This window comes from Chelonus insularis, unplaced genomic scaffold (assembly GCF_013357705.1).
Source record: "Chelonus insularis isolate UGA/USDA-ARS -01 unplaced genomic scaffold, ASM1335770v1 contig_139_pilon, whole genome shotgun sequence".
Taxonomy (NCBI): domain Eukaryota; kingdom Metazoa; phylum Arthropoda; class Insecta; order Hymenoptera; family Braconidae; genus Chelonus; species Chelonus insularis.
In genome coordinates this window covers 294,843-322,074 of record NW_023276379.1, presented here as the reverse complement: position 1 = coordinate 322,074, position 27,232 = coordinate 294,843, and the positions used below count along the sequence as shown (strand labels likewise).

At 29.5% G+C, this 27,232-nt stretch overlaps 1 protein-coding gene across 5 annotated transcripts in view; it reads left to right on the top strand.

Annotated features, from left to right (window-relative positions):
• LOC118074677 (uncharacterized) overlaps nt 1-26,188 on the top strand; it is a 97,943-nt gene extending 71,755 nt beyond the window's left edge. For all 5 annotated transcript variants that reach the window (XM_035096094.1, XM_035096096.1, XM_035096092.1 and 2 more), the window contains 3 exons: nt 8,834-8,952; nt 18,524-18,617; nt 21,438-26,188. In XM_035096094.1, coding sequence (XP_034951985.1) covers nt 8,834-8,952; nt 18,524-18,617; nt 21,438-21,605 — 381 coding nt within the window. In that variant the 3' untranslated portion in view covers nt 21,606-26,188. The remainder of the gene's footprint in view (nt 1-8,833; nt 8,953-18,523; nt 18,618-21,437) is intronic.
• Nucleotides 26,189-27,232: the final 1,044 nt, after the last annotated feature.

Here is a 27,232-nt window from a genome sequence, read left to right as displayed (position 1 = left end):
TAATTTCTTAAATGATTTCAAGAATTTTCTTTAATTTTTTTTTGACTCAGTAAGGGATTGAAATTTTTCTGACATTCCTGAGCTGTAAATTAGCCCGAAAATATAAGCTTTTTCTAGGAGCTGAGTAAGAGTTGGGACTACTAATACTACAATGAAAATTGCTTTTAGGGGTGGTTTTCAGACACTTTCGAGGGTTGGCATTTGTTCTTATACTTTAAATTCACTATAAAGCGTATCCGACCAAAACAGATATCGAAAATAGCTGTTGATGCAAAGTTGTTGTCAAACTAACATCACAAATATATTTTTTTTTGATAACAAAAATATTTGGAGTCATACAAAATTTTTAAATTTAGAATTCTCTTTTTTATAAAATTTTAATTAAAAACACTTTCAGTATCTTTTTATACGACTAATATAAAGTGTAGTATGTCATCTATTAATTGATCATTGATTAACTTTATCAATAAAATCATTTTAATTATTTCACTGTATTACAATTAATTGGTAACCACCTAGAAATACCGCATGGTGTTGATTCTTTTTTATTCATTCCTTCATATTAAAAAAAACCAATAAAAAGTTATTACATTACATTCAAGGAATTTTCGTTTTCAATTCAATTTTAGTCATTTTACCTCTCCAATGAGAGCTCCAGAAATCATGAAGTACAAAAAATTGAAAAAAAAAATGTTGAAAAATATCTATATTACAAACTCTCTTTTTCATTGAATCATGAATAGAATTGAATGTTAGTAATTCTAATAACTTAAAATTTAAAGCCTCTAAATTATTGAAATATTGAAGGAATTAAATGTTCCTAAATTAGTTCTATCACATGAATTCTTGTCTGTTTTATTTCTCTAAATTTAGGTAAATGATTTCATTGTGATACAGACCAGAGTAGTTTCGTCCTTAACTATAGAATAGAATGGCCGATATGGGACATGTGGGCGGATCACCGGATTAGACGATTAGGTAGCAAATGGTTCGAGAAGGAGTACAATCTGCCTTATCAAGGACTTAATGTGTGCATCAGTTGGTTGGTGTATTCAAGACTATAGCAATGTAAATATAAAACGTTTTCGACATTCTTCATGCAAAGTACAGTGCTATTTGCTGCACTCATATAGATACCTACCTAACTATGAATATATTAAACGTTATGATAATGAACACAAAGATCCTTTGATGTTGAGTGTCACTGAAATAGAAATCTTGAATTTTTAAATTCTATTTGCATTATAATTGAACTTACAATTATCATCAATAATAACGTTAATTCATGATTCGAAAACCACACCCAATCGACGGGTTTAGTTTGTTCACGTTACACGTTTAATTTTCGAATCACGGTAAGTGCAATATTGGATATCCCATATAGTTCATCGGCTCTACGCTTGCTTTCAATAGGTTTCACTTTGCACATAAATGAGAATAACATACACATGTGGTCTTACACATTATTGTATTTTACGAATATAGCTGGAGTAATGGTTTAAATTACCAAGATCTAAAGATAAAAAAACTTGCAGATGTCTGTATAATATTTAAAAATAAAAATATAACAATGACAAGAATATATTTTCATTTATCATTCTATTAAAAATATTATCGTTATTATTGTATACTTTAATTGCTTATTGTTATTACATTTCTGTAACAAATTATTTTTTCAAGAAGTCTAGTTTCAACATTAAACATAAAAAATACTTCATAAACTTTCATTTCTTCATTAACTTACGAGTTTTTCCTTTTAATTTTTCATCATCTGCTGAAGAATGGTTATAATTATCATCTTATACTATTTTTAATATTTCTTTTTTCTTAAAATTAAACTTGAAGCTTAAAGTAAAATTTTAATACTTACAAAGAAAAAATGAAATTATTAAAAAATCATGTATCTTCAGGCTTGATTAAAATATATTCTCATCTTGTTCTTCTGTAAGTAGTGTATTGGATACCTATCAAAGATAAAAGAAATCAATAATACAAAAATTTAACATATGACCCATTTTATCTCAGTATTTATATTTATTTAATATAGTAAATAAGCCGATATTTTTTACTTATTCATCATTAAGGTACCAAAATAAAATCTTAAACCCATCAATCATTCATATTCTAAAAATCTCCTAGGAATTATTTTAATACTACTATCTCCATAGGGTTGGATAATTGGACTTATATTACCCTATTGCTGAGCAGCAACCATTTACTAAAGGGGTGATACTGATGATCTGCCTGGACGAGCAGCTAGACTAGTTGAATAATAGTCTTAGTTTAATAACAAAATGATGATTGAAATAATATCAATAAAGGCATTGCTTCAATAGTGGCAACATATTCTGAATAAAATCTTTTTCTAGGGTTTGTTCGAGGTCCCAAAGGAGTCCAATGCAGTTAAGCCTAAGTCAGGCATACCACTAAGAAATTTCTCATTTAATTTTGTAGTACGACTCATGTAATATCAAGCTTATCAATCACTATCACAAATTTTTCTACCACTAGTTAACTATGTACACAGGTATAACGTTATAAAGTGAATGTGTTAGACTGCAGATCATAACTCTGCATTGTAAATAACAGCACCTTAGTCAGCCAGTAACTTGCCATTGACAGTATGATGCTAGTTCCTGAGCATTAGCTGGGTACAGTAAACCACATAATAGCCAGTTATTGGTAATTTTGTCATTCATAGTGCTCTATGCAGGTATTATCATTTAAATGAAAAATGAAAATTATTCTAAAGAGTCTAGATCATAAAATAGCTAAACCAAAATACCAACAATAACATTTTTATTATATCATCAGATAGTTTCAAAAGAAATAGTTTTATCAACCTTCTAGGTTATTTCGCTAATGGAAATTAACAAAAAAGACTTTATCCTTAGTAAAAAATCTACGTGTATCTCGAACACTTCGTGGATTTACTAGAGTGGATGATGCTAACCAATGGACTGTAGCAGCAGATTATAGGATTAACTGGCACACTATGCATCCTACAGTGCAATGGTTCAGTTCATGAATAGCTCGCGGGCTATCATTCACTCAGCCTCTGTTCTCTGCTCCACCCTAAACTTGATTGCCATGCGCTTCGCCTCGACACAATGTATTTGCCCTCTGTCAATGGAAACTGCCCCCTTTCACGAGATCCTCCTCCTCCAGTGGCGATCAATCTATCAGTATCCACTACATATAATTGTACAATTCACTTGAATTTCTTTTTAATTATCTATTCCTACAACTATTTCGATTAAAAATACGACCTATCGATTACTTTGGTTCAATTTTTTTCTTAAGTAAACAGGGTAATGGAATATTAATAGAATTTAAAAGCATTTATTTTCAATGAATGTGTTTATTTGTGTGGAAAAATTTTTAGAGCATGACAGAAAATAGAAATTGATATGGAAAAATGTATTAGTTTTTTTATTGAATCAGATAATAAAGAGAGTAATCATATATAATTGCTTTTGAATGGTGGAAATTTTTTTATATCTGATCATTGAGAATACAATGTTTATAATGAAGATTATTTATTTGAATAATAATTGGAATTATGTTCCTTATTTATTCCTTCTACTTACAGATATTCCTACCACATACATACAGTGATCTTAGAGCTTGATTCACTCATCAACATTTGCGAATTTATACGATTAATTTTATGTTATAATTGTGTGAAGAAAAATTGTGCTACACAAAAGAGCTATTTACAAAAAACTTTAATCATTATTGATTGGAATAATTAGAATATAATTACTCATATCATGAAATTTCAATCTTCTTTATCTTTACCAAAGATTGTTAAAAGTAATCCAACATTTTTAAAGTTTGAAAATTAGGGGAAACTGGAACCGGGAAATCTTGCCAATATTTTTATCTGACAATGCTTATTTCTTTATTCATAAATAGAAACCCTTCACACTGCTACCTGTTCAAAAAGTAAAAAAATGTTTTTTATGTCTTCCAATGTAGATCATTATGCCTCAAAGCATTTTCCTGTCCTGGCTTTCTTAATATCTTTAAGAAACATAATTACAAAGATATTTTTATGAAGAACAAAATCAATAGTTAACTATTTAAGAGTTTAAAATTTAGTTTTAAATTAACTGACTGTTAATATTTACAAAGATTTGGTAAAACTTTTTGTGTAAATTTAAATTTTTTACATCTCTACTTTTCAGAATTTAAGATATTGACTTTTTCATGAAAATAAATTTAAATAATCATTACACATTAAGTATTGCAAAATGAAAAATAACTTAACTTGATTATCCTAAATAGTAAAATATTCAGGAAGTCATTATCGTCAATATTTGACATAGATGAAGTTACGTGAGTAAAATTTTTCTACATCTTCATCTCCATTTCTCGTAAAGAGACTTTATTATAGTTTCATTTTGATTCAATTTAAATCTCCAACTAAACTTTTATCTCTGATTTTATGTAAAGAGATGTTTCTCTTATCATACATTTACAATAATTGCTTTCAAATATTCTTTTAATACATCAAACATGTGCATTAATGTGTAAAACGATTCAAAGAGTATACTGAAAAATTAATTAATGGTTGGTTACGTAAATGTTACTTTTTGACCGTAACGAGAGTAATTTACTTTTCAGTAATGAAGTTTATTTCCATATCAACATTCACTTATGTAAATTATGATCCTCGCTTTTATTTGTTCATCCTTGTCTTTTTATGTCACATTTTGTGTTTGTGATTCGTTATAATGGTAGTCGGCACAGCATTGTTACGCACTAGTCCCTATTGTGAAAAACCACATTGTATTGATATACACGCAAGAGACGTGTTCTCTACAAAAAAAAAATATAGCTTTTTTTTACGAGATTGTTCAATAAGTTTCATCGAACGAGAGAAGCTCTTCATATGTTTTTCTAAAAAAAGGAAACATATTACAGAGCAGGTGTTGCAATATTTTATACATGAACGATTTAAAAATGTGAATTTTTTTTGAAAGAGAAAAAAGTTTAAAGTTCAAAAAAAAATTACTTCATTCATTTATGTATTTATTGTGAAAAGTATTTTTAAAATTTAATCCGTGCTTTCAGAGCTAAAAAAATGTATGACTCTTTAATACTCACAAAATTACAGAATATTGCAATTGATGATTTATTAATATTTTTTAATCTCCCTGCAAAGGCATAGACAACATGAAATAAATTTCTAGTGTTTTTATTTTTAATAGTTCCATATGTGTATCTGTTTTTGTTGCTTTTACGACGAAAAATCAACACGGAATTTGGTTAAAGGGTTTGCGGGTTTTTTAATTTACTGGAATATTTTCTGTGCAATATGTTCAGTGAATTTAAACTCGATATTTTTTTATTAAATTTTTTAGAGATGTTCATGGAATATTTATAATTGGAAAAAAACTCATGTATAAAAGTGGAAAATAAGAGAAAAGTAAACAGATATCACTTGTTATTATTTAATTATCTCAAGCATTAATAAATTTATAAAACTTTTGATTAATTGTTCTTTTTATTCCTGTCAATATTTCTTTCTATTTAATAGCTAGCATTCAATTATTTATCAGCTTTTCAAAGCTCTCATCATATCACTTTTATACATCAATCTTCGTTGCAAACATTATAAAAGCTAGAATTATCTCTTATTTTTTCGTACCATTCCCTTTATTTTACTTATCCTCTTTCCTCTATTCTAATTTTTCTCTTCTGCTTTCAAACTGCACCGGGTACATGAACGATAAAGAGTGTCTGACCGCGTGGTACACTAATGATTTATGTACGGAACTTGATGCTTTGCAAAGCGCCAACTTTTTGCCACGTCCGTTCGACGTGACATGACTTGGACGTAATACTTTACAAACCACATATGCTACCTCGTTTGCTTTTACAATTGCTGGTAGAAAAAATTTCAATTTTATCGAATATTTTTTAACAGAACATTTGATTTTGAAATTCATTTTCTACTGATCATGTAGAATATTTTTTTTTTTTACAAAAGGATTATTCAATTATCACTTGAATGAAATTTTTTAAAGGTATAAAAAAGAGGCTCAAAGTTGGGTCAATTAATTGCTACGAAGATCGTAATTAAAAAAAGAATAAAATATAGTGGAATGCGAAAGAGTAGTCGAGAGTGTTACAACATGATGATCACCAGTTGGTGAAGTACTAAACACGATTTTCATTGTTGACCAATCTATTGTTGAAACGAACTACTAGTGTAGTAGTACATGATTATGAGTTTTTTTGTTAATTCTTTCACTTGATGATAATCGTTGTTTATTAATTTAAAAAAAATTAAATTAATAAAGAAATTTAGTATTTAACCGAGTCTTATTAATTAAATGATTTTTTAATTTGTTAGATTATACATAATGCAATTATCAGCTTCATCATTCCTTTTCCCGTTTTTCCATATTTTCATTAAACACTAAAAAAAATTATCAACTTACTGTGTAAAAATGAAGTAATATACAATAAAACAATTAAATAAAAAAATTTATTATTAAAATATTATTGCTTAATATAAGCAAATTATTAGAATATAAATGAAAAGAATATTTTTTCTGAAAATCATTGGATGACAATCTTGCATAAAAAATTGTTAATTAGTCTCGTAATTAATCAAAAAAAATTACATGCCACTCTATAGCCAAGGGAAAATAACCCTTCGTAATAACCCTTTCTCTGCCATTTATCTTCCCAATCATCTCCGGATGTCCGGCTATAAATTCTTCAATCTGAAGTATTCAACTTTTCATAAATGAAAAAATTCAATGCATGTGAAATGATATTTATCCAAAATGGAAGTATAAATAATTAAACGTTGACTTAACATATATTAAAAAAAATTTCCAATTTTTCACAATCATATCACTAGCGATCTGTACACACATCCATCATAACAAGCAACCCGAAAATGGAATAGTTAAATCTCTGGCCATAAATTCAATTTAATTCTCGTGTTGAATGTACTAAGCTCGTTCGTCAAACCAAAGCAGGTATATAATATTCCCGATAATGACGGCAAAATCCATAGAGACTGACCCAATTTACATAGTTATTCCATCAAATTGTGCAGAAATTAATTTCTGGTACCTTCAGCCATTTTACCATTATTTTAAATGGCTTCATGTACCAGTGCTATTTTATAAATAATTCAGTTGTTGCATGTAATTATGAAATTGAATTGTTATTTAATACCTTTATTAAATGATAGTGTTGATGGCTCTAATTAGATGTCCAACGGAGAGACATTAATAAATTTTCGATTTGTAAAATAGTAAATGAACGATATGAAAGACAAGTGGGTTGATGTGTATAACATGAATATAACTACCGAGGCGTACAGAATAATCACGAATTCGTAAACTACGAAGATAAATTTCATATCGAATTGCACTCGTGTCAGCAAATTCAGAGAGGCTGCCGGGGAAATTCGATATACTTGTTTACTCGCTAGATCGACGAAATTTCATTGCGGTAGATATGGAAGACGAACAGAGCAAGGAGAGGTAGAGGAGGGGATGAGTTGAACGATAAAAATTTTGTGAGTTACTCAACCGGAACGTCGATTCGAGAAGTTTAGCAAGGAAATTTTGCGGAAATACGAAAGAGTAGATGGGTTCTTTTCTTCATTCTCCTTTAGGTAGAGTCTTCAATCCTCAGTCCTCTTAACGTTGTTTGCTTTTGCCTACATGAGTTATATTCATTGAATAACATTAACAAGAAATCAGTGTCGAGAGCCAAGATAAATTTCTTTACTCCAGCGTTGACATTGAAAAAATTTCACACCGATTCGTACACGTCTTCTTTTCTTTTCACCCTTAAGTATACAACTTTCTCTGCAATCGTCTACGAGTGAGTTGTTTTAAATTTCTGTCTCGCTTTAAAGATCAAAAGAGTGTATCGATTTTTGTAAAGTATACTTCAAGTTTCGTCTATTAAATGAAAATTTTCTCATTGATTGGTATGACTTTTAAATTATGCATTCTTTATTCAGTTTTTTTACTACTTGCTTTGAATACTTTTTGATAAAAATCAAGAGTTTATGAATAAAATATTAAATTACAATCATTTTTAACACTTATTTACAATAGAGTTGATTGATTGTTTCAATTATTAGCACTTTCGTTTTAATATTTAGCATCAATTATTAATAGAGCCATCAATTAACTTTAATTATGTGCATTTAAATTAATTCAATTATTTTCAAATAACTTTAACTTTTATGAGAATCACAACTAATTAAAACAGCAAAATATTAACTTCTAATTAAAAAATCAATGGAAATTATTTAAATTTTAATAGAAAAAAATTAGTCAATCAATTAGTTAGTTTGAATAACACAATCAAAAATAATCCTATTCAATCTCAATTATCATTTAAATTAGACCTAAAATAAATATTCTCAATTCTCCTGAATAAAAGTTGAAAATATTTTTTACCACCTTGCCCATGTTTCGACCTCTTCACGTAATTTTCAACGAATGACTTGTTGTAAATCAAAAGTCAAGACTAGGTTATCGAACGAAGTGTTATATACTTTAACATGACACTCACGAAGCAGTAAAGAGAAGTAGAAAATAATAAAAAAAACAGTGAGATAAAAAATGTTTTAACCTATGTGTAACTCATCTCAAGGGAATCACAAGAATTTTAATATTTCCATCATTGCAGCCACGACACCCTCGAGTATATGAGGGTTGAAAAAAAGCTCTAGAAGTGTACCTTTTATCTCTGACATACTTTTTACATCATCATTGTTTTTTTTTTAATTTTATGAAAATTTGAGCTTTATCATAAAAAACATTTCTTTTACCTTCTGTTGCAGGTTCTTTTATTTCCGGAAGAAGGATGGGCAAGGAGTGCGAGTAGTTCATACTGGACACTGACACCTTTCTGGTGGAGTCGTAGTCGTTGCAAAGTGGTGGAGGTGGCTGGAACAAGAAAGTAAGTTGATAATTAATTCAATGGTTGAATAAGATATTTTTAAAATAAATTACTTTGGCAACACTCTCATTCGTGTGATAGAATAATTTGTACGTAAAAGGCTGAAATTGTTGTTGCGTGAAAGCTTAACAATACTAGTTTTCGTTAGCGTGAAATTGTTACGAACTTTTCGACTGTAACGTCATACTTCCACGGGAATGATTTGGATCGTGAAACTAATGGGATAGCTGGTTTCACATATTATACATATATCTATATATAAGTAGATTGGTGGTAGTGAGGTAGATGTATGGAATCCAGTGAGAGGAAACATTGTAACGTTGTGTTGAACTGTTTAGGGAATACCTAAAGCAAATGCTGTTTTGTCTGACAATACTCCGACCCTTTTCACTTTTCAAGTGAAGCCACATTTCAGATACGTTCATTCGAATAAATAAAATTGTCTGTCTATTTAGAATTCATTTGCAATTCTAAGATTTTTAAATAACACTTCATTAGATATTCTGACATTTAATACCACTTTTGTGGCCTCTTTGTTTTCGTGTATCAATAAATTACAATATTCATTATGTTGAGATTCTTCTAACAAATAGATCGAAAATTTTTTTTTTTTCAATTATGCTAAATCTGTTTAGAGGAATTGATTATACAGACTACAATTTTTGCTTAATCATTGAAATAATTATATCAAGTTTTTCGAGTTCATTATTAGTGAAATCATTTTTTCGTGTGTTGATAAAAAATTTCATGATATTGTGGACTTTGTTTTAATTTTTTGATTGAAATATTTTTTTAAATAATTAATATTTATTTATGTGTCAATAAAAACATTTTTAATTGATGATACAACAAACCTTTATTAACAATAGTCAATTCAGAAAATTTTGTCATGTGAAAATTTCACTACATCATATTGTTTTGGCTGGCTAACACAAAACATGAGCAAATAGTTTTACTATATTTATTGAAATTTTTATTGTTCATAACTATCTATTATGTGTCAGTGGACGACTTTTGAATAAACTATAAAAAAATTTAATTTTTTTTATATGATCTAAAAATATATTATAGAAAATAGTAAAGTAACTAGAATAATTAAATAAGTAGCTTTTTGTAGCAAATGACTCATCTGAATACAAAAGAAAACTAAATAATGAGTGAATCATAAGATGGATTTATTTGTGGGAAGGTTCAGCATGAAAGTATGAATACAGTATACGTATAATAAAGTTGAAAACAAGGAGGATTAAAATGTTAAAAGAAAATTTAGTATAATACTGTGCAAAGCCTGGGGATATTTTAAAAGTTTCTTTGGAAAACACGTAAACGATTTAGCGAATAGGAAAGCAAAAAGAAAATTGGGGAAAAAGAAGAAAGAAGTCAACGTGATAGGAATATCGGAAAAACTTGAAAAGTTGGTTTGGTTTCTATCCTCGCTGGGATTCTCACATAACTATCAAAGAGAAGAGAGCACGATTAATCCACTGAGGCCAGGAAGAAACAGGTTAATTTCCGTTTCCATTTGCAGGATAGCAGCAATTTAGATTAGACTTACAATTGGGAATTGTGGTAGTATGCTGTCCATGAAAATGAGAGAAAATCTTCACTTCTCATATGGCATGATGTTTCGCTAGGGTATTAAGCTAGAAGCCTGACCCTTAATCGCATAGATTGATGCAGGCTGCATGCGGTTTGATGAACCTGATATTCAAGCTGCTATGTGTTCCATGCATAATGCTGTCGAATCCAATCACCAATTTGCCTCGTCTTCCTCCACTTTAGGATTATACCATTTCTGTTTTTAAATCTCCTCATTTCAATGATGAAAGACATTTTTTTTAATCAATGTTTCAATCACTACCAAAAACATTGGTGAAATTAAAAATAAATTTGTTAACAGTAGTGCATACTTCCTCTAATAAAGAAATCAAAATCATTAAAAGTCACTGGGAAAGAATTAATATTCACAAATTCATTTTTAGAAAGTTAATTCACATTTTATCAAACACTTCCATTTCTTCTATTCTCTTCATTCATTGTCAGCTCAGTCTTGAGATTTAGATTTTCTAAAAATAAATAAATGACTTCATTATTTGCACACGAAAAAAAGGATTGAGTAAAAAATACTCTGCAAATCAGAGGACCTGGGTTAACCTGAATTGAAGGGTAATTTTTACTCAATCTTCTCCTCTGTGCAGTTATAAGTATATCTCTGGTTCACATATTGATAGTTTTATAACTACAAATTAATGACCATCTCATTGATTGATCAAACTCCAATTAAAATAATTTTTTTTCCAATAAACTGATTAGTTTAAAAGATTATACCAATCTTAACTAATTCATTTTCTTTTCTAAAGATTATTATATGTTTCGTATTAATAAATCATAATGTTAGAATAAATTATTCTAAAAAACCTACATCATTCCAATTCAACAGAAACGGGTACTTCAGTTGATTAAAACTTTGATAATATTGATTACATTGAGTTGTTCTTAAACATTGTCTTGTTTGTTTGTGCTTGCCATTATACAATGAATCACTTATTTGAACTCAGCACTCAAAGTTTTAACAATTCACCCTCGAATATATACCCTTTATCAATGGTTATTGCTTTTTCTTCCACTTTTATTGTATTCCTTCAAGAACTTGTATAACTTGAACAATTATTTTATCATGTAATATTCTACGAGATAACAATGAAAAAATATAGCTATAAATATAGCTAGATAAAGTATAATTCATTAGAAATAATGAAATGGCTGGAAAATTAAATAATAATTATAGAAACCATAAAAGGTTGTAAACATCAAGACGTTAAACGTTAAATGTTCGCTACTCATTATACCATGTAATAACAGTTCTGATTCTAACATCATAATGAAGTCCATAATTACAAATGTTCATGTTAACGTGCTTTAGAATATTGCAAGAGCTTCAATTTGTTCTACCATGTATAGCTCTTATCCAAAATCTTTGATATTTGAAATTGAGATGTAAAACTAATTTGGTCGTCATGAATAATATAGAGAGTAAAATACAGCTATAACAGTACAAATCAAGTTTAAAAACATTTTAGAGTTTATAAAGAACGACTTCAAGTACCTATGGCTTGTTTATGACGTTTTATCCTCAATGTACTTTGTGTTTTAGCTTAGCATATTTTAAAGAAACTCAAACATGTAGTGTGGAAGAAAAGTTTACGTAATTTTTTTCATGCAATAAAATCAAGAGAATTGGCAAGATTACTTTTTTTGCAAGAATTTATGATTTTAATAAGTTGGTTCTATTGAGACATATATTAAACTTATTCAACTCTCAATTTATTCCCCTATTGAATACACAATTTCTACTTATAATATTTATTGTAAAAAATAAATTAAAGTTTCGAGAAATGACAAAAAAAACACTCATAACAAGCAATTGCTCGTGACAAAAAATAAAACAAGCAAGCAAAGTTTACATCGTAGTCATATAATGTAAATTGCAAAGCACGATTGTGGAGGATAATTGCCGATTCCGGACGTGGATGGTGCCATCCTGCGTATACACCCAAGGTATATTTACGAGGCCATGTCCCTAGATGATAATAACAAAGTCCAAGTTCACTCAGAGTATTCAATTCTCGGCACGCGATACCGATTCCAAAGTAGTAACGTCAGTCGTTACATGCATCCCATACTCGGGCCAGTGGTTCCTTATCAGTGCGCCCTCGTACATGTAAACCCACCCTCTATCTATACCAATTGTGAGTAAGCTTCATACTACTCCCGGCCATTTTAACTGTGCCAAATATCTCCAAGCTATCTACAGAGTTGCATCGCGTTATATTCTAGGAACAAATAATACCCTCGGCATTTGGCCTCCCCTCTTTTGCCCTCTCTTATGGACCTCCTAGATGACTTCTACCACTTTGTGTAACTGGAACTCATCTAACTTAGTGGGAAAGCAAGGATGCCTCTTGCTACTTCTCCGTCTCCTGCATCCTCGTCGCTGTTTCTCAAGCTTGAGGCTCTGCCGGGGGTGATAAGGACTCGCAATTTACTGCCACTCGAACCCTTCGTTACATTTTCTCTTCTATTTTTCTCATTGTATTTTCTTCTTTTCCACTCTTTTATTTTTCTCCTTCTTTACGTTCTTTCACTCCGCTGACATTTGTACAAACTGACTGACCATTCTTAAGCTTGTTTTACTGGCAATCTTCTACGTGACTCGCTTTTTATATTTGAAAAAATTCAACCCCCCGAAAAAATTGTAACGACAATGCAATAAAGAGTCAGATCAGCGAAGGGGAAAAAAATTTAACAATTTTTCTTAGATAAAGCAGTAATAAAAATAAAAGATAAAATAATAAAACAGCTGCTATTTACCAAACCTATTCATTGAGCTTAGTTTTGTGTTCAGCCTTTATCCTCTTTGTCTCTATTTTAGTGTGAGAGTTTAAATAGCAATGTTACTCCCAACTCCCATGAGAGTATTCTCCTCTATTCTCCAGTGACGTGAGGTCATAGAAGAGGTAATGCAGTTAAGGATCTTCCAATGATAGTTCTAGATTGCCTGGATTCTGGCTCGATTAACGATCGTAAACATCTTGAGATTTTAGTGATAATAAACGTTGAAATTACTTCTTGATCTTTTAATATCTATTAAATTATTTTTTATAGAAAATGCTAATAAAAATTGCACTCTTGTTTGCTTGACACGTTTATAAACCTATTAATTAACGAAGATAATTGAATTTGTTATTAGAACGTCAGATAAAAATTCGAAATGACAGATATTTTTTTAATATGTACAGCATTTACTTGTGTGTGAGTATTTAATGAACAAATTAAAAAAAAAAAAAAACTACAATTTTAATAAACTACCTCTTTTATTGAAATTCAAGCGTTAATATAACTGGCCAAAATTGAAAAGAAAAATATTCAAAGAATATTTAAAAAAAATTTTTTTTCATTGCCACATAGAGATTATTTCAACATATAATTTAGATTCAGACAGTCATTAATAAAAATACATTTAATTCCAGATATCTGTTTAAATAAAGTTATTAAGATGATTTAAAAGTATTACTTAAAAAATAGAAAATGATCAATGCAATAAACTACGTTATTTTTAAACAAACAAAAATTTTTCTTCTTGTTGAAATCAAATTGTTAAGAAATTTTACACTAAATTTTAAGCTCTAATTATTTGGCAAAATGTTTCATTCATCTGATCTTTTCACAGATATTTAAATAACCAGCTTTTTGAAAATAGAATGAAGGATAGCATGATATAATTAGAGATGTAAGTGATTTTGTGCAATCAAATCGGGTCGTTAAACATTCAGAGAGTTCGTTAGGTATGAACATTTAATGAGATTTCTCACTTCATAAAGTTTATACGGTACAGATATACATATTGAGTAATGTATAAAAGCGCCATTTTCAGTATCTAGTCTTATTTGGTTTGCTCAAATATGCGGTAAGAGATGACACTTGCATGCAGATAGAACAGTATAAAACACCTTTGCTGACGTAGGTATGAAGCAAGAAGTACTCTACCAACAAGTTATACAGGGAAAAGATTAATTTTACAAGGCGTAAGGCGGAACGACGACGGTACTACTGCACGTTGGCTTAAAATTTTAATGAAAGGAAGTCTCGTGAAAGCGTATGCAGGGGCTAAGCCCATTACTCGGACCATTCTGTACCACCGGCGCCACTTTCGTTCGTGCTTCAGATTAAGTACTCGTGAAAAAATGAAAGCAGTTCTACGATTCGTTATTCTACAAGGGATTTATGTCACTTTATGGTATTTAAATCCTTTAATTCTCACTATTTTTACACTCAATGAAATAAAATGAATATTATGTTCATTTAACAGAGAAAAACTTCCAACAAATCCAAGCAAAAATCAGATAACATTTCGTCAACCAATTACCTGGTATTTCTTTGATCAATAATGTAGTATGGGGAACGTGATTGGATTAAGTTTTCTTAAATTGAGTTATAAAAGAAGAAAAGTAGTAGACAATAAGTTATAAAAATAGGAAATTCGATCGTAAATGATTGAGAGTGGATGATAAACTAATGGAAAGAAGGAAGACTTGTCAAACAGAGGGATAATTTTAGTTTTTTAGTTCATTTTTGAGACAGTCATTTGTATGGTGAACAGCATAGTCAACACATCTATTCATCTGTTTTTTATAATCCTATTAACTTTTTATTATCATTTCGTTGCAGATTTATAAATCACTTTTTCATCTTTTTTTAAATAATTTTTATGCCTCGTCACTTCTTGCACTTTTTCCATTACTCAGCTAATGGAAAAAGGGCAGAATACCATAAGCTGTCTTATAGCATATGTTATTAAAAACCAACATGTTCTGAATAGTAATGGAAAGAATACATCTTTCACAATATTAGTCCATTAGTATTATCTTTTTTCCCTATAAAAATATATATTCCTGTAGAGTAAGTTAGATGATATCATTTTCGAAAACACAATGAATATTGTAAAATATATCTATGATATGTAAGGCCTCTGGTTTAACGTCATTAAACTTACAAATTGAATACAACAGGTTTTATCGTATGATTAACAAGTAATTTAATGGGTCAAGTAACTTTATAGTTCAAACTATTACCCACTTTGTATCAACAGATACTTATACGGCATTAGAAACTTCAAGTTTCATCTTGGTTAAGTCTTCATAAGCTACGTCAAGAACGTCTTGAATTATTATTATTATTATTATTATTATTATCATTCAAAGTAGTTTAAATTATATATGTAAAGTTACTTGGCTAGAGAAAAATTTTATGCCTGAGTATCTTATTCATGTGATATGCTTTTTTTTACTTTATACTTTTCTGAATATTTTAGAATCTGATGAAATTTTATTCAAATAAATAATCATTAATCAATGAAGGTACATTCGTATAATTAAAGCTCGAATCTATTCATCGAGAGTATTATTAATTTATGAATGTACATTAAATTTCAAGAGATGGGATGGGATAGAGGAAGAAAGTTTGATACGATGAGTGTAAGTATAAGAAGCAAGAAAATATATTTATGAGTATGGAATAGCTCAAGTGGTAAAGCACCAAATATGTAATATAGGTAAATACACAGAAATCTACATAAATATAAATAAATTTATTTTTTAAAAAAATTTCCAGCATATAGCTGGTATAATGGTATGTATATACCAACATATGTCGATCAATATACAATAATTTTTTATCAATCTAAAGCAATCTAAAGTTTTATAAAAAAAATTATTTTTCTAAACTATCTTCATTTATTAAAAGTCCATTAAGTTAATAAGATAAGCAGGATGCTCTCTGGATCTAAGACTCGTCAGGACGACATCGATGTAATATTCTCAAAGTTTATCACTTCTTTTTTTGTCTTTTCTCATCACTGTTGAACCGCACTAAAATTTGAAACGAGTGTCGAGACATCCGCTGCACTTCAATAGAGAACGATTAAACTTTTAATGATCGCCGTCGGGTTGGAATTCTAACGGGGATGTTATGTTCTTACACTCCCCCTCTCGCTTTCTCTTGAGAGTCTCAAGTATTCTCTGAAGGATTATATCTACCAACGCTATCACAAGCATCGTTTTTCTAGCATATGTCTTTAGATTTTTTTATTTTCTCATTTTTCAATTTTCTTTTTATCTTTTTCTCATTTCAGTTACATTTAAGTTCGATTGCCCAAATAATAATTCCCTCTGAAACATCTTGAAAATTGAAGAAAAAAATTTTTATGAATTAAAGTTGACAAAAAATTAATTGAATACAAATAAATTGGAAAGTAATTTTTTTTTTCATTCAGTCAATTTCTTTCCCATCAAAATGTAAAATGGTTGTTAAATTTTTTTTCTTCTCCCTATTGATAGGCTGTTCCTCTAAATTGCTCTCTTCATTGTGAAAAGTGATTGATGGTCTTTCGCTATGTGCAAAATATTATTCAAGAGGGCGTGGAATATGTAGAGAAAACTGAGGAAAATCGAGACAAATTTTTTTTGATAAGATATTTTAATTTAATATTCAATGTACCTCGTAGAGGTCATGAAAAATTTCAGGTGGATGAAGTACCTGTGAAGCTTCTATGAAGTATTTTATTCTTTTGTGATGCGAGACATGTTTTTTAATCCATCAGGTGTTAAAATACAACGTGATGTCTGGCAGCCGTCAAATTGCATGGACGTGGTAGACTACTATTGTTAAATTGTAACAACTTGCACGCTTGCACCAGACGCATATAAACGTAATCAAATTAATAGTGGAATAATTTTTTTTTACTTTCTAAAAATGAATTAGTGAAAATCACTCCAACAACAATATTAAATGATATTTGAATATGGTAGAAACCTTCATCTTCTTTGTTACTTTAAAATTCCAATTAAATAATAATAATTATAATAATAATAAAAAGTGTGGTTACTAAACAATCTTCAGACATAATAAAATACAATGGCATTTTTATTCGAAAAAAATAATTAATACGCTACACTTCGGTGGACAATATTTAGCAGTAAATAACACCAATAAATATTCAACGTCCATTAAATGGTAATTAATATTAATTATCCGGAAATGATAATAATGGTATTGGAAAAGACAGCAATAATATTAATGATAAAAATAATGTAAAAAATTCAATGTGTATGAGGGTGGAAGAAATTCATGACATTACATAGAGCATGAGAAAGGCTGGAACAATAATAGCTCGTAAATAACGTGCGCGTGTTTTCCTGTAAAAACATGGTTTTTCCAAATTACCTTCCATATTACGCTTTTACAATTTAATACTGGTATTCTCATTAATTTTTCTGCTCCAATTATTTTAAAAATTTATAATCATGTTGTTTCTTTAGTATGAGGTACATAATAATTAGACTCTAGTGTTTCAATTGAAAGCAGAAGCCAAAGTTTCCTGTTGTCATTCCCATGGTGGAGGTATATCGCCTAGCGGTTTTGTATGATAGTGAAGGTGATGTTTGCGGTGAATACTTGCGAGGCTCAGTACAAGGATATTCTCAACACAAATTCATCTCCCTAAACATTCTGCGTTCAAGTACATATTCATCTGTCTGGCAAAGTATCTGGATACGACATCTTGAAGCTAATGAAATATCCACAATTATCCATATCTCCATCTCATGATTCATGTGCAATTTGTCTTGAATATTGATATGTAGACATATCCTCTGGTATTACGTAGAAGGAAAGGTTTGAACTTGACAGCCGTTCTAACATCAGAACGTTTGAATTTGCTGTTAATAGAAGTTTATTCGTACCCATGTCTTCGGTTTCTCCAAATACTCTGATGTTTAGTAAACAGCTTCTGTATGCCGCCAAAGTGTACTGATCTAATCGGGCATTTGTGATTACTGGAATAATGTTTAGTGCGTATTTACCAAGACGTTATGCATGATGGGAAATTGCCTGGTCATAGGAAATTTGTACATATTAAGAGCATCTGTCATTATTAGTGACAGTAATCGATTTGAATTTCGAGGTTACAATGACCAATGCTTATGCTCTCAATGGATCATTTTGTTGATTCCAGATACACTACACAAGCAAAGATGGTGGATACGGGAACTGGAACACTCTATATCATTGGATCATTCAAACGTCAGACTGTCGATGCGGACTTTAAGGTGATGCATGTGTTTGACATAGATTCAACTAGTCGATAAGTTTCTGCATGATAATCATTGTTTGCTTCGTCACTTTCAATTATTAAGTGCTACTAGAGTTATGATCGACCTTACATCACCGCTTCATTTGATCTATTGCTATTCTCTAACACACATTACATTTCTACAAATGAAGAAAAATTAATTGCTAGAAAATAAATGAACACAACGATGTGACAAGCTTTTGTCATTATGATAATACCTTTTGTATGCTTATTTATTTGGAATTTGTATTTGTTAAATAAATGTTTTGAATAAAATTAATTATAAATAATTAAACTGTTTTTTTTATTTAAATTAATAGTAAACAGTCAATTGTTTGGATTAAAGCCTTCGGGCAGAGGTCAATTACATGCTTCGGCTTGTAATAAAATACATTGGAACAAAATCTAACGAATAATTCATGTATCTCATTTGCTAATTAATTAACTGTATTTTAATGATATTTTTATTTTTTTCATTAGCTTAGCTATATTAATTAATTAATAACTATTTAATTTAATTTTTATTTCAATTTTTTATTGTACAAAAATTCATTAAAATCATCACTGAAAATTAGTTATCATCTAGAGTTAGAAAATAAATGAATTAAAAAATTCTATTGGTCACTCTAAAGTAGATTATAAAGTAATATGCTCTGATAAATCTAGAACTGATACTCCAAAAGAATAGCAGAATTATATTCTTTAAGCTATTATGTGATTTAAGCTTTTATGATAAAAAGAAATAGCCAAGATGCATAAAAATATTTAAAATAAAATTTAGAGAAAACTAAGACTTAGTAAAAAATGAAAAAAGAAGATGAAATGTATGACTTATTCTAACTTAGTGTATTATACGGGTACGCCATGGGAATCGTCCAGCAGTCTTGCAAGCTCAAGCTCTTATCAGACAGCTACAGTCGCATGGGATTATCTTTGTATTTGCCACAGACACTACGACTTTGTCAATAATGTTTTCAGCATAAGGATAAAATCCTTCATTAAGTTTTGAGACACTTGGGACTTTTATAATGAAACTTTTTAATGGACATTTAATTAAGCCTTTAAATTTCACCACCAACCACTGATTGTCCTCAGCAATCTTATCAATATTTGTTAATACTCGTTAATTTTCAGTAACAATACAATGTCAAAACAATACATATACATATGTATATATAACTGTCAAAAGTAAATAATGTCAACGGACTTATCTACTATATTTTAAGGATTTTACGAGAGTTATAAAACACAAAGAATGGTATATTCGTCCTGCACTATCTCTTCTGTTGATATTTCTACGTCACGTCGCGAACTATTATTATCCTTTTACGGATTCTAGACATAAAAGATAGATATACGACGTTTAATATGGCCCTTTCTTCTACATGATTTTCAGTAGAATATTATTTCAGTACAAGACAGCACAAATAGACGAACATAATTCATGGAATAGCGTTTGGAATGAAATTTATGAGATAATATTACATGTTTCAGTGATCATAGAATGATCAAATTTGAAAAAAAAAAAATTATTTATATTTTTCATTTATTACATCTTCTAGAAGTGGGTTATGATCGATGTTAAAATGAATCTTGTAATGTAGATCAAGATTCAGTTCAATAGGATACTATTCCCTATGTAGGAATGTCTAAATTTGTATGCGTGGTTGATGGTAAACCTATGCATGACATACAGAATAATTATTGATTATGGATGAACTTGGAAAGCCCAGCAATGTCAAAATTGTAATAGTTATTCCTATATCATTTGCACTCTTGTCATGTGATAAATATGTATGTGAACATATTTATTTCTTCTCTTTAAATTATTTATAACTGTTAAATGTCAATAAAAATTTGCCTGCTTATATTCCATCACCCATGGATTATCTTATCCAGTATCAAGTTCTTGACATCTAATTTAATATTATTTTTGATCTACAGTTATATATTATATTGGTTGTAGCATGAAGTATTGACAACGCATGAATAAAAAATTAAGCTTTAATTCTTGGATGAATTTCGATATGTATATGTTTGTTCAATTGAATACTATTGAAAACTTTATGCAGAGGATTTCAATAAAATCTAAAATTCTCAAATAAAATCCGATGTCGAATTGAGGTGGAGCATAAAAATAAAATTTTCCAGTTAATAGAATTTTAATAATAAAAAGAATTTAATGGAAAAAACTCATTCAAAGATATTTTGGTAGCAGCAGAAAAATTTTGTGAAACCAATTATCTCCAAGGTATCAAAAGTTCTTATTAAAAATTAAAAACCATTTTTATTCAACTTATTTGTTATTATTGATCATGATTCTTCAATATTTTGAAAATTTGTTATCACAATTATCAAACTCATTAAATTTTAGATTGAAAATCTCCATGACACACTTTAAAAGCTATTCTACACATTTTTTTTTTCAAAATGTCATGGTCTCACTGAAAATTACAACTTGTAACATAAAAGCCATTAAACGCAATAACATTAAAACCTAATAAAGATTTTAAATGAACAGTCAAACTTAGCATCTTTTATGATAAAGAGAGTTGGCAGCAAGTTTGTTCAAATTCTCTGGCATGATTATCGTTACCTCTGGCGACATTTGATACGACGTTACCTCGTGATGAAAAACTGTTGGAGTTTAGGAAGTCATAGCGAATACTTATAGCATTTTACTTACAATAATTACATTACATTAAATTGTATCATTAGTTTTAATGATTATGTTGCTGAGTTGTGAAGGTTCCAGCTGAGAGTTATTTAAAGAGCCTTTTAATTTTTATGTTCACAGTTGTACCTGACGTCAAATGTTACTTCCAGTGACTTCAACATGGGCTACAGTATGACTGGTACTCTAGAACGTGGATGTAAAAAGACCAACACTTTCCAAATGACTCACTTTGCAGTGATACGACGACGAGACTATGAAAAAGCCTACGAGGATCCAAACCCCACCTAGTGCTCATCTCCACCCACACATTCAGAGTGTGGGGATTACGAACATTATACGTAAGACGAGTGATATCAAAGTTAAGTTTTAAATTAAAATGATAAACATCGAAAGTAGAACTAAATATTCGCAAATATGTGCATCAAGTGTCTTCAAGATTATAACCAAAAACAAAAATGCAAGAAGACAATCCAGCGTTTTATGGAACATTGTTGTACGTCTTCTTATATATTTCAAGTCATCTCGATATGTATTCAAGAGACAACTGAAAGAATTCTAGTCACGTGATCGTTATGTCAGACAAAATCTCTCAAACTTGTCACGTTCATCGTCACACTTTCGTCCTTCGAAGAATTGTCCTCAATTGACGATTCGACTCACTCCATATACTCTATTTGGGCCAGGGGACTGCCGTCCTCATGATCGTTAATCCTAGGGACGATAGAAAGTACTAGAGAAAGGGGAAAAAATGTTATAAGAGTAACAATCGAGATATCCTTCGGTTATCTTGAGTCTTTACTAACCAAGAAATATCATGTTCTTATTGTCTTGTATTTTTTTTTCTTTCTCTAATCTGACCCTTGTGCACAGAGTTGATCCGTCGAATGAAAATTGATAGTCGTGATAAGGGAAACTTGTTCTCATACGTAAGGGAAAGTTGTGACGATCGATTAAATAGAAATGTGTGGGCTCATTCGTTTCCGGATTGAAAAATTGCGAATTTTTTTAGGGGGGGGGATGAAAATTCAAATAAATTGGGGAAATTGGAATAAGTTTTAGCTCGGAATAAATTAACAAATGTAAATAAGGGAGATATTTTTTATTTAAGCTTGTTTGTTTGATTCGTTGTTTTTGTAAATAATAAAAAAAAATTATTTGTGATATAAAATGAAATTTTTGTGTTAAAATATTATTTACATAGAAAACTTGAGAACGAATGAAGAGCAACTCGTGCTATGCAAAGTAATAAAGTTAAAAGAATGATGAAAAAGATAGTATTTTCATAATGATAAAAATAAAGTATAGATAAGATAAAAAGATGAAAAATAATCAAGTAAAAAAGATAAAAGCTTATTCTGGTTTCCTCTATATACATAAATATACATAAATAATAAGCTATTCCAACAGAAAAAACGTCCATTTGTAGTATTTAATTTTTCCTTCAAGATATATAATGATACCAAAGTAGTTAAAATATGACAAAGTTTTTTCTTTATTTATTTATTTATTCTATTTTACTTACTTTATTTCCAATATTTTATTCGTATTTCGTGACTGCTTATTTTATGTGCACGAGCTTGAACAAGAAGTAGCTTGCGTGAGTTCAGTTCTTAAGTTATATCGGATCTAATTAAATAAATACATTTTTTATCAAAGTCACAAGTCATCGGAAAGATATTAAAACTGTCATTTCAATGCATTCATTAACTTTTCGATTATTTTATCTTTTATTTGTTAGCTTTTATATTGAATAGAATTAACTTATTATTGTGTATGACATTGTGTTATCCAAAATTTTGGAATTAATGTTTATATTTTTCTAAAATTTATTGGCATAGATAACGAAATTTTTCAAGAAATTACTATTTAACAAAAAAAAAAAAAAACCAATTCGAAAAGCCCTTTAAAGTAGACATATTTTTTATTGTGTAGCGAATTAATAATACAAGATAATATTTCATAATAGTTGTTTAAAAAATGCTGTTTAACTTCACTATAATATTTAATATTCAAAAAAAAATTGAAGTATGAAGACTTCTTTTTTGTTAGAATGAAAAGAGAGATAAAGAAATTTCAAAATCATTCAATTCTCATCAATATGCTTCTTGACCACTAAAATACCGCAGCAAGACATGACTAGGCCCATGAATGGACCACAACTGCATCATAGCTAGATGATCACCATTTGATGGTTAATGCTAGCCCAATCATGACCTAATCATCGTCCTGTTTTCCAATTCCTGTATGGGTGTAAGAATTTTTCCCTGTATAGTTTACTTCATCATTTCAACTTCATTTTTTTTTTTTTATTTTGTCAAAATGTCATTAATAGCACCTATCTGATCTTTCAATTTAATTAAAATTTATTTATTTTTAACAACGAAATTACTCTAACAAAACTATAAACAGCTTTAGGCTGGTTTCACTACGTTTCATGAGAATCAATCAAAAAACTCACTCAAACAAAAAAAGCCAATTTCGTTGCACCGCGTTATTAAAACTACTCATCTCTAATAATTCGAAATCAAAATGTCACATCAAATTTTTATACACAAATTCGTCGAGTTTGCATTTGATAACAAAATTCACAATAATTGAATAATGAAACTAGGCAAAGCAAGAAAACTTTTAACAGGAAAAATTTGCTTAACATAATTCGAAATTGAGTATAGAAAAATTTTCTAATCATTTTAAAAGCTGGGAAAGGGAGGAATGAAAAACAGAATCTTCGAAGCTGTAGATCCAATTCGTATTATGATAAGCTTAGTTGATTCTTTGCTTCCTCTCTACCTCACTCCCCTAATGTAAAAGCTTCTACTAAAGGGCCAATATATATATCTGATACTTTCCATCGGATATACTGATATTCCAATCTTACTCAAGGCGCATTTAGTTAATCCCAAAACGTATCATACTGAAGTATTAAGAAAAAAATGTGTGGGTTAGCAGAATCATCTTTTTCTTATATCAGCGTCCACATACATAAATGCGTAATGTAAATTAACATTTACAACCCCTTAATTTGTTTTTTTCATCTTAAGCATCAAATAAAAATCCCCTTTTTCAAATGTTTGATATAACTTATCTCAATTCCGATGACTCCACGAAAACTCGATTTGATTGAGAATAAATACTTTTAGTTTAATAATTTGTCATAAATAAGATTAAATAAATGAGATTGGAGTGGGATAATATTGAACGTTAAATAAATTGAATTGAATGATAAGAAAAGAAACATTTGAATTAATTAAAGAATTGAAATAAATAGTTGATTTATTGCCTACAAGTAGTCTTAATTTTTCAATCATCTTAAAACCAAATTTTTTTTCTACAATACACTGCCACACTCGTGTTATCCCACTCTCCTTTTCAATATCATTTTATTCAATGTGTAGATCGAATCAATTTTTTTGTTCGAAATTTTGTGATAATTAATCGCAAGTATCTAGAGCATTACAGGGTTTAAATAGGCAGATTTCAGTTAACATCTTTGTCATTGAACTAACTTAGTAGTAAATAAATCACCATAAAAAAAAGAATATAGATATAAATAAATATTAATTACGATAATATAATACTAATTATAATGTTAATAATAGCGTTAATATTAATACTAAAATAATAAAGTAAAAAAAATACTTCGACTCTTTTCGATATCATTGTCGCAATGTGTTACCCGAATGACGACGTAGTCGAGGCATGTAAGATTAAAATTATTTTTATCGGCCGGGTGATGCATTTTCGTAGATTAATCGGAGTCTTGATAAAATATCTAACAAAATCCTTCGATCCGTCATTAGTCAGATTGAATTCGGAGGATTGCTGATCAATTAGATGATATTAATTAATCGTATAATTAAGTATTGAACTACTGATACGTAAAATGGAAATACCTCGATGTGTAGATGGTAGATTACTAGTTTTATCGCATTGATGCTTTTTTATTTTTTGTTTTTTAAAATCTCGTTCTAGTCGATAGCTTTAAGAGGATATTCGTTGCAGTGTGGGAGAATGAGCTGAAATAGTGAAGGATAATAACGTAGTTAGTTGTTGATTTGAAATTTGTTTACTTGAAATAAAAAAATGTCAATCCGATCGTTGTACTGCAGATCGTGCCCAGAATTAAACGTCCATGAAATTTTATTTCCGGCTCTGGTCATTCTACTGGACGCTGGGGAGCTAACTCTCGTATATACTGCTAACAAATATGTGAGTTACGTAGTATTTTTGCATCAAGCGTCCGATTGAACGAGTTAGTAATTCCCGAGTAGCATTACGATCATGTTACATTATAATTTGTTCGGGTCAGTGTAAAGAGCGAGTGAGAGAATGAGAGAGAGAGAGAGAGAGAGAGAGAGAGAGAGAGAGAGAGACGTTCGATAATCCAGTTTCCCGGGATGGTATTTATCCCATCTGCAAAATTTCCAATCCCGAGGGACGATTCAGATTAAACAGGGCCCAATCGCGAATTAATTAACGATAAGTCTGTAGAATTTTTTGTCATTATTATGTTTGTTGCTCGCTCCCACAATTAGCGCGAGTATATATAGTCATCGTCCCTTAATAATCAAATCACATTAAGGCTAAATTTTCTGTCTGTTTGCTCATGTAAGTTCAGGTCATACAACACACGTCGTGGTGAGATGAAGTAGTTGAACAAACAAGTATTAGCTTTTTCGTCCAAAGCAGTTGTAGTTTAACTTAGACACCTAGAATGTTTTTCGAAATAAGTACGTCCGATATCACGGTCCCTCCTACTACTTAGCAGTAGTCCAGACCCAAAAGATGCACGCTTTATTCGAGACTTGAAATATGGTCACTAATTTTGTAAGCTGCACGCGGGTCTTTTAGTTGTTTTTTTAGGAATTAGACTGGAACAACTTTCTTGTGAATTTTATTCTCTTAATTCAACATATTTTATTAAAATCTCACTGTAAATATTACTTAGATAACATTAATTTTACTTTCTTTAAAATATTGAAAGATTCGTTGACAAAAAAAAAAAGAAAAAAAATTTGAAACAAAGTGTTTTTTACTTTGAAAGATAATATTGATAAAAAATTGTTAAATAATTTGTTTGTTGTTGAGGAGAAAGAAAAATGTTGAAATTGTAAATAATTTTTTAGAGACCATTGGAATTGATCTGTTAAACTGTTGGATGATTTTTCATTAGTTAATTTATTGAATTAATTCTCAAGAAAGTTTGTTCACTCCTTGATCAAGTAGAGTAGTATATTAGAATATTAGAATCGATAAATTGTCTTGATCATTATTCATACTAAAACATCTGTAAAAAAGTCAGAAATCATTCACAAGTTATGATTGCCTTCTTACATCTGTTCTACAGGAATTCGTGAATTTTATTTTTAAAGTACAGAATCAGCAGTCAATCAAAGGTGTAATGATAACTCTGAATATCTGAAAGGTTAAGACAAATGTGGGATGCGATAGTCGTGATTGATTTCATGAAAAAAAAATGTTTTCAAAAATAAAATTTGATAATGGTAATGCATAAAATAATTGATAGTAAAAATCAGGCTTATTGTTAATTGAATATTGATTTATAAAATAAAGAAATAAATAAACGACTAACGCCTCCATTCGATTATTTATAGATAAAATAGTAATTAAAGTAGAATGAACTGAACTTATAATTATCACTAACATTATAATTATAATGGTCTTAAAATACGAATAATGAAATTCGTATTCAAAGCTATGGCTGTGATTTCAATTGATTAACAAAAGATTACAACAATTGCAAAATACAAAAAGTATAATTGATAGATATATTAATAAATAAATAATGCATTGTATCGTATTTGACGATTATATGTATATGTAGGTTTACGATGTATATTCGTGACAAAGTGACAAATATTTTGAAAACGAAAATCCTAATGATGATTAAATGA